The following is a 17,139-nucleotide window of genomic DNA, read 5'->3' on the forward strand; positions in this document are numbered from 1 at the left end:
TGGTTGATTAAAATTAAGAAATAAATGAATTGAAGAGAATAAAGTAGCAATAACGTTAGTAAAAAAAAAAAGCTACTATAGAATTTTAATATTAATTAGACTTATTAAATCACCTTTATTTAATAAATCGTTTGCTTATTATAAAAGGAAATATGTTTTTCTTATTCAAATAAAGTATATGTCGTGATAACACATGCACGCCCTAGAGATATATGTGAAGAATTCTGAAAGTTTTTACAATTCTTTTTGTAAAAAAAAATAGTTTTTTAAACTTTCAATGAGTTTGTAAAGTTAGTTTATTACTGATATTTTATAATTGATAGTTGTAAAGTTAACTAAATTGTTTAATAAAAGTAGTAATTCAATTAATTTAAAATGTAAAATGACATAAAAGTAGATTGTTAATTCAAAATAATTTTTATAAATTAATTTTCAGAATATTTTAAAAATACTAATTTAAAATTTAATTTTTTGTTAATTTAGGGTTTATCAATTCAAATAAATAAACAAATTATTTTAAATTATTTACTTTATATTATTATTTATTAAAACTATTTTAAATTACATAAATTATTTACAAACAAAACATCTAATTAGATTATTTAGTTTAAGTTATAATAAATAAATTGTAAATGATAACAGTTACAATAATAAAAATAAAAATAAAATTAAAAGAAAAAATAATAAACTATAAACTAATAATAACTATTTGAATTAGTTTATCAAAAACAATATAATCTTACTTTTTTTACTTTTTCAATCAGAGCCATGATATTTAATATGTGCTAATGGTGTATAGATGAACATTTGCCTAAAGCCTAAAAGTAAATATGTTTTGATCAAAAAACGTAAACACGTTAGTGATACGAATTGCATACACCCCATTTTATAAACGACATTAATATGGTGTGAACTTTAGATCTCGTTTCCATTTACACTTCGGCGTTACACTAGGGACAAATATTGATTATGGTGCTCGTGATTTCCTTCAAAATTTCCTAAAGTTGAGTCAACTGATATGGCATAACAAACAAGTAAATCCGTGAAACCTATGCTTCTATGTGCTATTATGTATAATTGACATAATAATTAGACACAAATAATAATCCCATATAAGGGTCCCCATGTGTGGGTCTAGGAAAACTCATTTAGGTATAAGAGACGTTAGGTTAATGATTATTAATCCAATGAAAATTAAAATGGATGATTATTATGGGCCATCTTAAATCAGGGCTTTCATAAAAAAAGGTTGACACAAGCCCCGCTTTTTAGGTCGAATGATTTAATTGTGGGCCCACTATAAATGATTTGATGAGCTGGGTAAAAAAATTAACAAAGGAGCGGATCCGATTCATAAAGTTCAATTATTTCATATATGTTGCGCCTCTAATCAACCACCGTAACATCTAAAAATAAATTAACTTAATTTTATCAAATTTATTTGATTATAGAAATTAATTTAATTAATTTAAATAAAGCAGTTGTATATTAACTTTTTTCAGTTTAGGATATTTTAGTCTTTTTAACTTCATTAACATTTCTCTTTTATAATCTTCTCACTTTCTACTAAACAATATTTTTCTTTCTTATACCAAATGATACTTCAAATTAATTATATTTTTTACTTATTTCTCTTTTATTATACTCTTTAACCTATTTCTTTCTTCTTCTTACTTTCTTTCCACTACCAAACACGCTTTTAGTGAGGAAAAGTAATGAGAGAAAGGCACAAGAGAGGCCGAGGAAGAAAAAACTGAGAAAAAATAATTAACAAAAAAGAGTTGAGTATTAAAACACAGAGACAAATATTAAAGCTATACATGTATTAGAAGAAAAAAATAGATAGGAAAAAAAGAAAGATAGAGAAAAATCGAGGTTGAGAAAGGATAAAAATACAACTTTTATAAAATGATTTGGAAAAATATACATTAAATTTCGTATAAAATAATACTTATTACATAGTTCTAATACGAGATATATATGACAAATCTTTAATGTACTTGCTATTTTGTAAATTTAAAAGAAAAAATTGTTGACTATTACAATTACGAAGATTAAATTTGTAATTTAGAACTCATTCGTTACAATTATTTTCGTAAATTTTTATTTTATAAAAAATCACTATTTAAAATTTTCATCTGTTTGTAATAATTTTTTTTGTAAAAGTAATAATTATAACTGATTTTTTCAAAAATAAAAATAATTTTTAAAAACAAACAAATACAAACACAACTTCTGCTTTGCTTTAAAATCTCCAAAACAAAATAATATCTAAATTATTAAATATAAAAAAAAATTATATATTATGTAACAAAAAAGCCTTTCGTTTTCTGTTTTACATTTCTTTCCACCCATTTTCTTTTCAAAACCAAACAATCCATACACGTCTAGTCTCGAAAACGATGATTAGCGGCTCCAAGAACCCTAGTCTGTTGTCGGTGCTGTTTTGTCTTGTTGTCTTGGAAAACTCCCACCTCAGTTTTCTTCGTCATTTTTCACATCCCAATATGCACCCATCATATTCACATTCATTCTTTTAACTTTCCTGCTCCCTAAGGACCGTTTCCAATTTCCCCTACCCAAATATTTTCAATCTCCACTCAGGTCAGCTATCTATCTATTCATCATTTTTGCTCCAATCTTTTTTTTCCCCTAACCTTCTTTTCCTTTTGATTCTTCTAATCTCTACTTGATTTCAAATGTGTTTTGTTTTTGGTTGAAATAAGTTTCACCCTTTTTGTTGAATTTTTTATTTTGTTTTTCTGTTATTCCAAATTTTATATATGCATGTTACATTTTGCTTTAGAAGTTCACACGCTGGTATACTTTATACTGTTGAATTGATCTTTGAATTGGTTTAATAGAAACATGGTTAGAGCGGAATAATGATGAATGTATAGTATGAAAGCTGTTGTGGAGCGATTAACACATTATTGAAGGTTTTGTGTCTCACTCCCATCATAGCTAGGTTAGCAAATTCGGTTACATTCAATTTTTAAAAATTGAACCGGTGAGATCTCTAGTTCATGGTTCAACTGCATTAAACTACTCGAACCAGGATGAAACTGCAATCCAGCCGTTAAAATAACCAAATTGTAGACAATGCCTGTTCACAGTTCAACCAGTTGAATCGTGTTTTCTTTTTTTAAATTTAAATTTTGGTTACATTGAGTCTGTTTTTAAACAGCGTAGTTGAATTTGAACAAATTGTTATTGTTCTGCGATACATGATTTAGTTAAAAAATATTGTCAAGTAGCGGCAATAGCACTCTTGTGTAGCAGAATTTGAACCAACCACTATTTTCTGCAATTCACGATTGACAATACTGCATTGAGTGACCTATTGAATTGATTTCATTTACACATGTTTGCCTCAATTTTATTATGTTAACATTTGAGATTATTCTTGTTCATTATTATGTAGTGTAGTGCTACTTGCATTGCATTGAGGATGATAGTGAAAGCCTGTGATAAAGGGGAAGTGGAAGGATCTAAGTCCGTAGGTAAGATACTGGCAAGATGGAAAAAATACAATGCCCAACTTGATTCCTGCAATGATGCGGACAAGCCTGTTCGAAAAGTTCCGGCAAAAGGATCAAAGAAAGGGTGTATGAAGGGTAAAGGAGGGCCTGAGAACTCACGGTGTAATTATAGAGGTGTTAGGCAAAGGACTTGGGGGAAATGGGTTGCTGAAATCCGTGAGCCGAACAGAGGGAAAAGGTTATGGCTAGGTACTTTTTTGACTGCCATTGGTGCTGCTCTTGCATACGATGAAGCAGCCAGGGCAATGTATGGTTCTTGTGCCCGCCTCAACTTTCCCAATGTTTCGGTTCCGAGATTCTCCGAGGAATCTTCAAACGATTCTCCAGCTGCGAATCACTCCAATTCATCAATGACAGGTTCAGCAAATTCCGAGTCCATGATAATGCCAAATAACTTGGGGATAGGAGCAAAAGACGGTAATGACATGGAACCGATTTCGTTAACCTTAAGCGTAAAACAGGAGAATGAGGAAGGTGTGAATTAGGGATAAATTAGTCCCTTCCTTCTTGTTCATGATGTACATTTTGCATACTGCGGTTCGGATATGACATGAATATTTAGCTCTTGTACTTACTAATGACCAGCTTAAGGGTAATGAAACTTGATGGTTGGTCATATGATTTAGCTTTTGTAATTTGTAAAACCAAAATGAACTTGGTTGGAAAATGGTTATGACCAAATGCACTCTTGATATTGAATCAAGTTTTAACCTCATAAGAAGTGAAATGCTTTCTACATTTCTTCTACATAATGTGTGATTTATGCTGCTAAATTTATAGTAGATCACACTAGTTTATGAATGGTGTCATTGAATTTTGAATAGTTCGATTTTTCTGCTGTAAATCTCAATATCTAACACACTGGATTTGGCATGGATAGGGGTTATAAATTATAAAAGAATGGTTGCTCTAGGAACTGTGTAATGAATCTGTGGAATAAGGAAAGATAGCAGGACATATTCATGACGAATCTCTTAAAGCTTTTATCTATAATAAAGCATATTAATTCATAATAAAAGAAAAGATAGACATCACTTTTTGGTAGTAGGATAATGAGAATTTCATACCCTTGAGTGTCAAGAAATTTAAATGTCTAAATTTCGTCAAAGAAAAATGTTTTAGGAGATGAATCTACTTTGAGATATAAGCTACATGTCTTCAAATTTTTAATTGAAAAAATGATAATTTGATAAAAAATAAAAAATTCAAACATCTAATAAACTGGGAATATTTTTTTTATTGAGAACATAAAAAGGAATGCAGAAAATCAATTCTCTGTGGAGAGGAGAGCACCTCTGCTGGAATCTAATTGCACTGTGCTAGGTTTCTTGCTTTTCTGTTTATTCATAGTGAAGAAACGATCACTTTATCAGAAGAAGAAAAAATATAGAAACAAGCTAATCTTTTCTATCTTAATTATGTATATGTATAAATGTAAGCTAATCTACCCATACATAAATTTAACTCTACTAACGAAAATAAATTGGCAATTTATTTTGATCTTTAATGCTAAATTTTATAAAAATCCAAAGTATTTCTGCATTGAATTTTGAATCTAACAATTACAAGGATTATCATTTGAAATCATTAATTCATTAAAAATATTTGATTTTAACAATAATCACTAAACAAGTTCATGAATAAGTAAAAATAATAAATGAATCGTTAAAATTTGTCAATAATTTGTAGTTGAGTTCTATTTTAATTTTGAACCATTATCAGTTGATATGTTTATATGGCTTTTTTATATAATTTTGAATTGTAATTAGTGTTTTTAAAGATAAATTAATTTATTAAAAATAAAATAAATAGTATGAATAATGTACTGATTAATACAAGCTATATAAGTATAAATGAGGAATTTCGATAAAACATAAAGGATACAATGACCTAGAAATTCAAATACTACTTCAGAATCTAACTTTTTAATATTTATAAAATTAATGATATGAAACAGCACTATTTTGTCAAATAAATTTATACTACTCTTTTGTTTTTTCCCCCAACAAATTTATACTACTCAATAAATTACAAACCTCATTAGGAAAAGGGATTCTATTCGTCATATGGAATTTGACATATATATATATATATATAGCCTTTGAAATTCAATAAAAGCCTCTCTCTACTTGTGTCTGTCTCAATATCATTGTGAAAAGTTCATTATTTTAATAGGATAAGATTTTCCGAAAGGGAACAAATAAATAAATCAACATGGCTTAACAATTTTTGCAAGAAAAATGATACATACAAAGTTTTTGAACATTTATGATAAAATGAGTTAAGTTTTTTTTTTTTTTTTACAAAATTTTATGTTTTTTAATATTAATAAGTTTTCTTTACACCATGATGTTATAATAGGTACTTGCTCTGTAAAAAAAATATTAGAAAAATTGGGTTAAACAAAATTGAAGTATTCCGTTCAAATTATGAATTAAATATACTAAGTTTGCATAATAAATCACACTGAACGTTTGGTTGAGAGGGTATTCCGCGTTAGTTTTTAAATGCAAACGTTAAGTTCATTAATGACCAACTCTAAGTTACATCTAAATTTACTTTTAATAGCTACCAGCTCTTTTTATGTCGAGTTCTACTCTCCTGGAAATTACTCAACAATAATACAAAATTACATAGATGATTTTGACGATATTTTTTACAAATATTAATTTTTGAACTTCTTTGCACTTATAAATAAAATAGACTTAATTAATTTCAATTTAATATAAAATATTTTTTATATCAAATTAATATCATTAAAATGAATATTTTAATTATAAAATACAAAAATAATTGTTATTAAATATTTTAGTTGACGAGTTAATAAAATTAATTAGCTAATTATGTTAATTAACTAGTTATTTTACAATAGCAAACTATTTAAATTTATTTAACTATTAACATAGTTTAATTTATTTTTCTTTATGTATTTTTATCAATGATTTAATATAAAAATCAATAATATATATTTTTAACAGAGAACGTTAATACCCATTCAAATTTAAAATATTTTTACATATAGGGATTTATTATGAATTTGATAGATATTAAAATTTAGTCTTTTATTTGTAATGGAAAACCGAACTCTTAGTCGTTGTTGTTATTATATGTGGGAGCCACAAATGACAGATGCCGTCGTATGAAAACAAGTACCCTCAACAAAAGACGATCTTGACCCTCCATTTGTTGATTACCTCTCTATAAAACCCCTCTACCTTGTGTACATTCCCTCAAATTCCCCTGCCTCTACAAATCAGAAATCACAGCTTCACAAGTTGTTGCATCAAACATAATATATAATACACACTCTTCACAATGAGCAAGGTTGGTTTTGTTTTTCTCATGCTAACTCAGATCTTCATGTTAGTACTGATTAAAGCCAGGGCTCAAGAGTACTACTCTCAAGCTCCATTGGAGCTTAAAAGTGACAAAGTTTATGGCTCTTCAGAGCCATTATCATTGAAGAATGATGAAAAAGCTGAGGCTCCTGATATTAGAAGGATGGGAAAGCATCACTCCTCTGATATGGCTGGTGGGGGTGTCATCATAGGTGGCTTAGTTACTGCAACTTTTGCTGTTGTTTTTTGTTACCTTCGAGTTACAAGGAAAATAGATAATGATGCTGCTGGTCATTGACATTCTCTACTTCAAATTGCTTCAAATATTCTCTTTTTTTATGTATACATTTTAGGATTAATCTAGGGGCTTTATGGTACTATCACTTGTAGATCGTTAGGTTAAATAACTTTATTAATTTGATTACATGCAATTAGATGCACCATAAAGTTAATTGCTGAGGATGATTTTGATGATGGAAATATTATGTTCATATATTGTATTTGCAAATACCATTTGGTATTGTTTACATTATAATGTGTATGAAATTTAGTTGGAAATTTTTTTGGTTAGATAACTATTTTCCTACTACTCTGTTTCTTTTGAGTCTCATTTTTAGGTAGAAAGCAAAGTACATTTAAATACTTTTTGCTTGCACATGAAAGTGTTAAAGTGACTTAAAAATTCACATTGCCTTTTACGAAATATCTGTTCATGGTTCCTAGTGGTTTTCTTCATGGTTAATCCATCAAATACTAACATTGTTTTAGTAACTAGTATGTATTATTGAGCTATGAAAATATTTTTTTTCTGATGAACGGGGGATTATAATAATTTTATAAAGTAAGAAGATATATAATATAGTATCTGTTGTTCTTCTTACTTTTAGGCAAAAAAAGGCAAATGTAAAGGTGCACTACTATATAATTTAGTCCAATGTAATAGACTAATAGTACTAAATTTTGTATCTCCTTCTCGATTTTTATTTGTAATTTAACATTTTAATTCAATTATTAAAGAAAAGTAAAGGTCGGTGCTTCTATCGCCTTGTAGCGGGAGCCACCGCATATCTAATTAAATAAATATTTAGTAAAAATAAAATAAAATAAATATTTTCTCCCTTTTTATTTGATTTCCTTTTTGTGGACTAAAGAAAAATGCACAAGCCCCTAGCCAATGTGGTTTTAAGAAAAAGTTTAATTAGAGGAGCAAAAGTAATGCCAACAACTCATAGCTGTGCATGGCTCACTAATTGAGATTGTCTTGAGTGCAAATAATAACACTAAATGTTCATTCAAGATTTTAGTCTGTACTAGCTACAAAAGTGCTTCCTACTCCCAACTGTTTCTGAGCTTTTAAAATGTGTTCATCATACATTTTAGTAACTTTTAAGAACACAAACGATTTTTTATTTGTTAGTATTGGAAGCAGAGAGTAGGGACGGAGCCAGAAATTAAGTAATCGATACCCAAAATTAAGCGTCGGTATTTAAGACTTGTTTTTATTTAATTTTTATATTCTTCAAAAAAGATAAAACACATTAGTTTTTTTTTATAAAAATTTTTGTTTATATTTTATTTAGTTAAAAGATATGTAAGATTCAATATTGAACAAAAATATATATTTGTTATAAAATATGTATCAATTTTTTAAAAAAGTATAAAGACTGAAAATTTATAATAACATAATAATATTAAAAAATTATAGAAAAATTGGCTTCAATTAATCCCTTTCTAAATTCATTCCTGGTCGAAAAAGTATCACATATTCGTTACTATAGAGAACAATTTATTAGCAGGAACGCGTTCTTAGATATTGTGGATCGATTGTGGGATCCACTTAAAAGAAAATCAAGAACATTAGTTGAGTTCTTTGTTAAAAGACGGAAAAGTTTTTTAAATACTACATTTCATTATTTTGCCTAAAAAGAAGAATTATTTTCTACTCCAAAAACAAAAGTTAAGAACGTACCTTTTAAAAATCAGTCGCGAACCATTCCCAAAATACTTGACTTAATTTTAACATCTTAAAACTTTTTTTTTTTTAGGATTTAGGACTCATTTAAGTTTTTCTAAGCCCTAAAATTAATTAATAGATAAAGTAGTATATGTACAATTTAATCTATTTTTATTACTATTCTCCATAAATTTTTATTGATCAATTTAATATATTTTCATCTCTAGTATCCATTAATTACTTATGAGTTCAATTAATATATGAAAAAATTAGCTTTCATTCTCACTTTTACTTCTCACTTTCAAAACACATAAAAATATTACTTTATCTCCTACTATTTGATGGATAAAGTTTTTTAAATTATTAATATTTCGATAATTTAAAAAAAAAACGAGAAATTTGTATTTTAGAAATTTTGCATTCACCCAAATTTTAGAAATTTTAAAATTTTTGAAAAATTGCATTTCGGAAGTTTCACATCCATCCAAAATTTCGAATCTTTTTAAATTTTTAGAAAATTGCATTTTGAAAGTTTCACATTCATCCAAAGTTTCTAATTTTTTTTTAAATTTTTTAGAAAAAATGCATTTTGAATGTCTCACATTCATCCAAAGTTTTGAAATTTTTAAAACTTTTGAAAATTTTGTTTTTCAGAAATTTCACATTTATCAAAAGTTTTGAATTTAAAAAAAAATTACAAAAATTGCATTTCGAAAGTTTCACATTAATCAAAAAATTTAAAATTTTTTAAATTTTGGAAAAATTGAATTTTAGAAGTTTTATATTCATCCAATATTTTGGCCTTTTTCTTTTAACTTTTGAAAAGTTGTATTTTGAAAATTTCGCATTCACCAAATTTTTTTAAATTTTTTACATTTATTTAAAATTTTGAAATTCGTTTTTATTTTTCAAAAAGTTTGACTATTAAATGGTAGAAAATAAAATAATATTTTCATATATTTTGAAAGGATGAGAGGCAAAAATGAATAGATGGGAGACAGATTCCTTAAATTGCAGCATTCTCATAACGTCACAATATTATCCAGCCTAAAGGTGTTTAAAAAAATCAAAAACTGAACTAAATTGCAGAAGTGAACCCAACTGTTTTTAAACTGAACTGATTTATAAAAATTGAGAACCGAACTGTTTTTGAACTGATTTTTTAAAACTAAATACGAACTGGTTTTCAGTTTTAAAAAACCGAATCGAACCAGTTTATATTTCAAAAAACTTGAATTGAATTTTTTTTAGAAATAATTAGGGGTAGTTATGTAAAATTTGGCATATATAAATAAAAAATTAAGTTAAACTGGTTCGGTTCAGTTCAAATAATAAACCAGTAGACTAATTTATAAAACAGTTCAGTTCGTATTTTTTAACTGAAAACCAATTCGGTATGATTTTTTCAAACTAAAAAGCAGTTTGATTTAATTTTTCAACAGTTCTAGTTCTAGTTCTAGTTCTAGTTCATAACTGAACTTTGTTCAGCCCTAGTCCAACCCAAGCCCTAGTCCAACCCAATACGGCCCAAACAAAACTACTTTCCATTATGCACAATTGCAGCATTCCTTACACAAAATTTATATTGACGGCCCTAATTTTTTAGAGTACACATCCAAACTGATGTTGCAGGATGGGGAAGAAAGTAAAGCCCCGTGAATAATTGTGAGTTAATCTCATAAATTAAATTATTTTAAATTATTAAACTAGTAAGAGACTTTTATATTAAATTTAATCTCGAAATGTATATCATGTATAGACTTTTATATTAAATTTTAATAATTTTTTAGTAATAAATATTTATTTTTGGGTATGATTTTAATTATAAATTTTAATTATAATTAATAGTTTAGAATTTTTCTCAATTTTATTTAGAAAATATAAAAAAAAAATATGTTTTTTGTTACGTATTTTTGTTATATTTATTAAATATTTATCATGTATCTTGTATGTATCAATAGTAAATATTTATTGCGTAATTTTTTAAAAAATTGATCAATGACAAATTTTGTCTCATGTTTTTTTTTATATATCAGTGACAAATATTTGTTTCGTAATATTTTTTTTAGGCTAAATACCACTTGTGATCTCTTAACTTAATTTCAGTTAACATTTTAGTTTTTTGTCTTTCTTTTTTCCCGATTTGCTCCTTTATTTTAATTTTAAGTGACAATTTAATCCTTTATATTTTAAAACGTCAACAATGTTATCCTTTTTTTTTACAAAAATTCAAAAATTCATCAAAATTTTCAAACAAACTTCATAAAATTAATTATATTTTGTAATATAAAACAAATTTAATCAAATTTATAACTCAAATCTTCAAATAAACTCATATTTTTATCATTCTTTATTTGATGTTGTTGGAGATGAAAATACAAGTCTATTTAAAGATTCAAGTTATGAATTTAATGAAATTACATTATATTGAGGATGATAATTAGTTTTATGAGTTTTGTTTGAAATTTTTTAAATTTTTTTTTGAATTTTTGCAAAAAATAAGGATAATATTGTTGACATTTTAAAACATAAAATATCAAATTGTCACTTAAAATTAAAATAAAAGACCAAATCGGGAAAAAAAAAGATAAAAGACTAAAACGTTAACTGAATCTAAGTTAATGGACCACGAGTGGTATTTAATTTTTTTTTTTATATATTTATTCTGAATATTTTTCTACATTAGTGAAAAATATATGTCACAAATTATTTTATATCTATCAATGATAAATATTTATTATGTATTTTTGTTTAGTATTTTTCAATGACAAATATTTATCCTATATTTTTTATATATATTTTATGAATTATAAATATTTGTCTCAGGTTTTTTTTTTATATTTATTACGAAGAAATATTTGTCATGTGCAATTTTCATGTATCAATAACATATTTTTTATATATATATTTATTAGTAACAAATATGAGTCATGTACTTTTATGCATAAAAAATATATATATTTGTCTAGTGTTTATTATATTTATTAGTGATAAATATTTATGTTGTGTTTTTAAATATTTATTAATGATAAGTATTTATCATGTAATTTTTTTAAATATTTATTAGTGACAAATATATATCACATATGTTTAATGTATAAATGACATATACTTATCTTGTTTTTAATATATTTAACAATGATTAATATTTATCTCATATTTTATTTATATTTATTATTGATAAATATGTCTCTTGTATTTTTATATGTATTTGTAGATTTTTTTATATTGATTTGTGAAAAATTATAGTTAGTGTATTAGAATTAAAGTGTGAAAAATTCAATTTGGTTTATGATAGGTTCAATTTGGTTTAAAAAAAAATGATGGATCGATTTTTTTTGGGAGCTAATAAAATTAGTACTCTGTTTCTCCTTATTTGTTTTTTTGTTTCACATATGATTTTTCTATGTTGATACACTTAAATTTTTTTGTTAGTAAATAAAATGATGAAGAAGATTTTTTTGTTGGTAAATGAAAAGAAGTTTTTTGAATGATATTTATTTTTTGTTTGTACATTTTAAGAATTTCTTTATTGATAAAAAAAAAGAAAAAAAAAAGACAACAACAAGAAAATTTAAAAAGTAGTGGAATTGGAAAATAGAAATTTAAAATGTTGAATCCACCTCTTCCTCGTGTTTCATCTTCTTCTCCGTATATAATAGAGTGATGCTCAATATTTCAGGTAATCATATGTTATGAAATGAAAAATAGAAAGAACAAAAAAAAACACTTTAACTCAAAATAAAATTGTGTATGTAAAAAGAAAAAGCAACATGGAAGAGAATGAATAAATTTTATTTACTTACACGTGTCTTTTTATTCTTGTTTGCATGAAAGAGCAACTTTTAACTTTAAAGAGAAAAAAAATATTGGTTAGGGAAGGTGGAGTAAAGATGACAAAGAGATAAATAAAACATAAAATGAGAGAAATAACATGCAAGAAGAACTTGATTTAGATTTGAAATGAGAAATATAGTGAAATTTGAATGTAAATCTAAATGTGAATGAAGGAAAAAAATATACAATAGTTAATAAAGGAGAAACATTGGACAATAAAGAATAAGTAAAAAATTATTTACTTAATAATTAGTAGGTTTAAAAAAAAAATACAATAAATAATAAAAGTAAAAAAGATTATACGTTAAGTAATAATTTTAATTATGAGGCCCAAAGAAATTAGCTTCCACCCAACAAAGCATTCCCCACATACACACAATAAAATTGTTTCCTTCTCCGTGCAAAAAGAATCAATCTTTGTGAATCTTGTTGCAGTGAATGACACAACTAATCTTCTCTTTGATTAACATTCAATGGCATTTTCATGTTCATGTTGGTGTTGGTTTCCACTCTACTTCATAGCATCTATAACACTTGGTGTCATTGCAATTTCCTCAGCAATACATTCAACTTCCAAAAACACACCCCAACAACAATTCCCACCACAAACTCACACACTCTCATCAAATGCCACTGAAACTCTCAGAAAATCAGGTTTCAATCTCATGGCTGATCTTCTTCATCGTTCACCTCCATTCTTTTTCCCTCCACCAAACTCAACTTTCTTTGCCATCAAAGACTCTGCCATCAAAAACACTTCACTCCCTCTTTGGTTCCTCAAAAGTCTCCTCCTTTATCACACTTTCACCACAAAACTCACCATCAAAGAACTCTTAAATAAACCTCAAGGAACTTGCTTTCAAACCCTTTTCCGCCAAAAGAATGCTTCACTCACAAAAATTGAACCTTTGCAGAATTCACTTGAGATCAACCATGTTTTGATATCCAATCCTGATATGTTTCTTGGAGAACAATTCACCATTCATGGTGTTCTTGGACCCTTTTCACCGTTGCGTCGCGAAGATCTTCAAGGTGGTTTTGATTTCATTCATTCACCTACATGTCGATTTTCCGGCAAAAATTCAACATATTTAGATGATTCCAAGAATGTTGTTGAATGGAACAAGGTTGTTCAGTTACTTAGTTCAAAAGGGTATGCTTCATTTTCAATTGCATTGCATTCTGTTCTTGAAAGTATTCAGAAAGATTCAACCAATTTTGTTTCAGCAACAATCTTTGCTCCACCTGATATGAATTTACTTGGTTACCCTTCAACATTGCTTGATAAAACTGTGAGATTTCACATTTTGCCTCAGAGATTCACTTATGGAGAACTCAATTCTCTTCCTGTTAGGACTCTGTTGAAGACTTTGATGCCTGATTATCATCTTGAAATTGATGGAGTTCTTGATTACGTGTCAGGTGTTGTTATTAATGGGATTCAGATTGTGCAACCTGACATGCTTGTTTCAGATAAATTTGTGGTTCATGGAATTGCCAGAGCTTTTAAAATGGCCGAGGTTACTGCTTGAAATTAAGATGCATATAGTCATTATCTCCGTAGGATAGTTCTGATCGAAGGCATGTCATAGTATATGACACATATTGGTCTATCTAGGATAGTTCTGATCGAAGGCATGTCGTAGCATATGACATATTGGTACATCGACATTTGATTACATTCAATTAATTCATTTTCTTAAATAGTTCCAGAATAGACGTATCAGTCGTGTATATATAATACATGTGCTATATAGGTGGTTATGAATACATAAATTCTTATAATTTCTTTGCTTCTTTCAGCAGTGTATTGATTTTAGTACTACATGTAAATTTTTCATTTTTACTTTTAAGTCTTATCTATAAATGCATTTCTAGAACAAGTGAAACCAACTTAATAGCTATGCCTAGTTTTTCACTTTGGTAGTTTTTTAGTTTGATTTTGGTGTTTATTGATCTTAAAATACTGCATGATCTGTAGTTACCTATAATTAATATATCTATATTGCTTTATAAGAAATGAAACGTTTCAGTAACCAGTCCCCTCCCTTAACAAAGGAGTAACAAACTAATTGAATATCTTGACAGTCATGTAAAAGTATATCATAATAACTTGATTTATATCATCATAATTTATATCAGAAGAAAGCCATAATATAATGTGAATGTTCATTTTAATTTGTTTCAAAAAAGAAATTGAAAGTTCATATGAATGTAAATGGTTACCATTTGAATAACACCATCACTATATATAAGGCTGCAAATCAGATTGCAAACTCAAATCATGCACTAAATATTCAATACTTTTACATTTCATGTCATGTGTCAAGAGTCAAGACCATTTCATGTCGCAAGTTGGATATAATCTATGTGTGGGGCCCTATGCTGCAATAGATTATTCATGCACTTTTCCAAGTAAGATTATAAAACCAATTTTAATAAAGAAGCATGTCAAATGATTCAAATGAACTGTTGCTAAAAACTTTAATCATGTAGTTATCTCTCGTCCATATTTCAAACTACAAGATTTCCAAATGAAAACACACGAAGAATGTGGTCATTTACTCAATCTGCAAATCTATTTTTGTTATGCAAAGAAATTTTAACTATGATAAATATACAAAAATATTAACCATATGATATAATATATTCATTGATTTTTATTTTATTTTTTGTGGTAGGAATGGGCCTGCGGTGATTGTAATATTAAATAAAACATGTAATAGTTGTGACGGTGTTTCTAGCAACTTCAACTCAAAGATATAAAATTCGTGTGCAAATTGACATGTAACAATGTCACTGGCTTTATAATGTAACTCTATGAAAGTTCCTTCCACGACTGAATTGAATTTGTTAGATGACATATGAAAGTTCCTCCCACGCATATGCAAATATTTTTCCCCTCTGATCCAATCAATGGGTCACCTCTCCATTATTTTCAAATATCTAATTATTTAAATATGTCTAAATAATTCCGTTGGAAAAAAGTCTAAACAAGGTTTTGGTGTAAATGGGATTTCTCTAAACTCTCCTTCAAAATTTTGAAAAACATAAAAAGGATTAAATATAAGCTATGACCACAAAACACTTACAACGTTATATACATACATATTACTCATCCAATTTTTTTAGGGAAAAAAAATTGATTTTTGTCTAATGTAGACTTTAATAGGTAACAAAATCTTCTTCCAATATTTTTAATGACAAGTATATGGAAGGAATAAATATAAGCTACATTAAACATTATTACATCTTGGTGGATTCTCATAGAATATGAAAGATCATTACATAGAATTTTGAAGTGGTAGCTCACCACATCTTCACTCTAAATTTTAATAAAGAGATATATAAATTTTTTTTACTTATATATTGGTCAATATTTCTTTTCTATCTTATGTGAGCCTCTTTAATTCACACTTAACACATTGCAAAAATTATCCTAAATTTAAAAGAAGAGGATTTTAAAGTTTATTTTTAATCATAGTACAAAATCTCCTTCATTGTAGAAGAACTCAAAAATTGCATTTAAAAATAATTTAATTTTTTTTTATTTATAAATTCTTCAAGTCCCATATATATTATTATAATACTCTTTATATTACTTTTCATTTAAATAAAAAAAATCAATTTTGCATAATAAATTTTTACCAACTCAAAATATATATACCCAATTGTCCAATTTTTTCCATTTACATTGAGATAAGTTAAACATCCAATTCTCTGTTCAATAAAATGAATAGTTGTGGTACATGTAAAATTTGTATTCCTCTTCTAACGAATTTCAAATGTAAAGAAACAAAATAGTCAAGAACATGATAATAAAGGTTAACAATGACTTAATAACGAGTCATATTCAATATCAATGGTTATTGTTGAGTTCATGATGCAATGCTTCTTCAAGCAAAAACCATGATTCCTCCATCAACTGTGGACTTAATCTAAACATCAAAACACAAAACTCCATCTCTGTGAGTGCACCATCACCATCAACATCTCCTTCTCTCATCATGCTCACTAACTCATCTTCCTTCAAATCTTTCAAACCCATTAAAGCAGAGTTTTTCCTTAAACTCTCCAATGTAATCACACCTTTGTCTTTGTCCATAAGTAAATTGAACCCTTTACAAAGTTCCTTCATTAAACCTTCACCACCTAGCTTATTAGCAATTACTGGTAACAAATCCTCAAAATCAATTCCTGCCATCCCTTAATGTAAAAATAATATGAATATGAATATGGAATGTGAGTTTGTTTGGTATGAGGGTGATGAATGAATATTGAACTGTTTATATAGATAAGATAAATATAAAAATATAACATGAGTGAGTTCAAGGAAAGAGGGGAAGAAATTTGTTGAACCCTTATATGAGATGACAACCAGGGAACAGAGAATTATTAGCTTTTTCAGATTCTGAAGAACAAAACAAACCGTAATTGCTTCTATGCTTCCTAGAAGTTTGTCGGGGGT

At 27.1% G+C, this 17,139-nt stretch overlaps 3 protein-coding genes across 6 annotated transcripts; 2 read left to right on the plus strand and 1 right to left on the minus strand.

Annotated features, from left to right (window-relative positions):
• The first annotated feature begins 2,362 nt into the window (after positions 1-2,362).
• LOC101488673 (putative dehydration-responsive element-binding protein 2H) lies at positions 2,363-4,294 on the plus strand. 4 transcript variants are annotated; one of them, XM_027332325.2, is made up of 3 exons: positions 2,363-2,604; positions 2,865-2,968; positions 3,425-4,294. In XM_027332325.2, the coding sequence occupies exon 3, from the start codon at positions 3,452-3,454 to the stop codon at positions 4,025-4,027; it is 576 nt and encodes a 191-aa protein (XP_027188126.1). In that variant the 5' UTR covers positions 2,363-2,604; positions 2,865-2,968; positions 3,425-3,451; the 3' UTR covers positions 4,028-4,294. The 4 variants fall into 4 exon arrangements, with proteins under 4 accessions (XP_027188126.1, XP_027188127.1, XP_004487359.1 ...); XM_027332326.2 differs by having other exon boundaries at positions 3,430-4,294; XM_004487302.4 differs by lacking the exon at positions 2,865-2,968 and having other exon boundaries at positions 2,364-2,604; positions 3,430-4,294.
• Positions 4,295-13,005: 8,711 nt separating this feature from the next.
• LOC101488349 (fasciclin-like arabinogalactan protein 21) lies at positions 13,006-14,518 on the plus strand. The gene has a single exon (XM_004487298.4). It carries the CDS (start codon positions 13,145-13,147, stop codon positions 14,201-14,203), a length of 1,059 nt encoding a protein of 352 aa, XP_004487355.1. The 5' UTR covers positions 13,006-13,144; the 3' UTR covers positions 14,204-14,518.
• A 2,012-nt stretch (positions 14,519-16,530) lies between these two features.
• On the minus strand, positions 16,531-16,875 carry LOC101515597 (calcium-binding protein PBP1-like). Its single transcript, XM_004487297.4, has one exon. The coding sequence runs from the start codon at positions 16,873-16,875 to the stop codon at positions 16,531-16,533; it is 345 nt and encodes a 114-aa protein (XP_004487354.1).
• Positions 16,876-17,139: the final 264 nt, after the last annotated feature.

This window comes from Cicer arietinum, chromosome 1, assembly GCF_000331145.2.
Source record: "Cicer arietinum cultivar CDC Frontier isolate Library 1 chromosome 1, Cicar.CDCFrontier_v2.0, whole genome shotgun sequence".
Classification (NCBI taxonomy): domain Eukaryota; kingdom Viridiplantae; phylum Streptophyta; class Magnoliopsida; order Fabales; family Fabaceae; genus Cicer; species Cicer arietinum.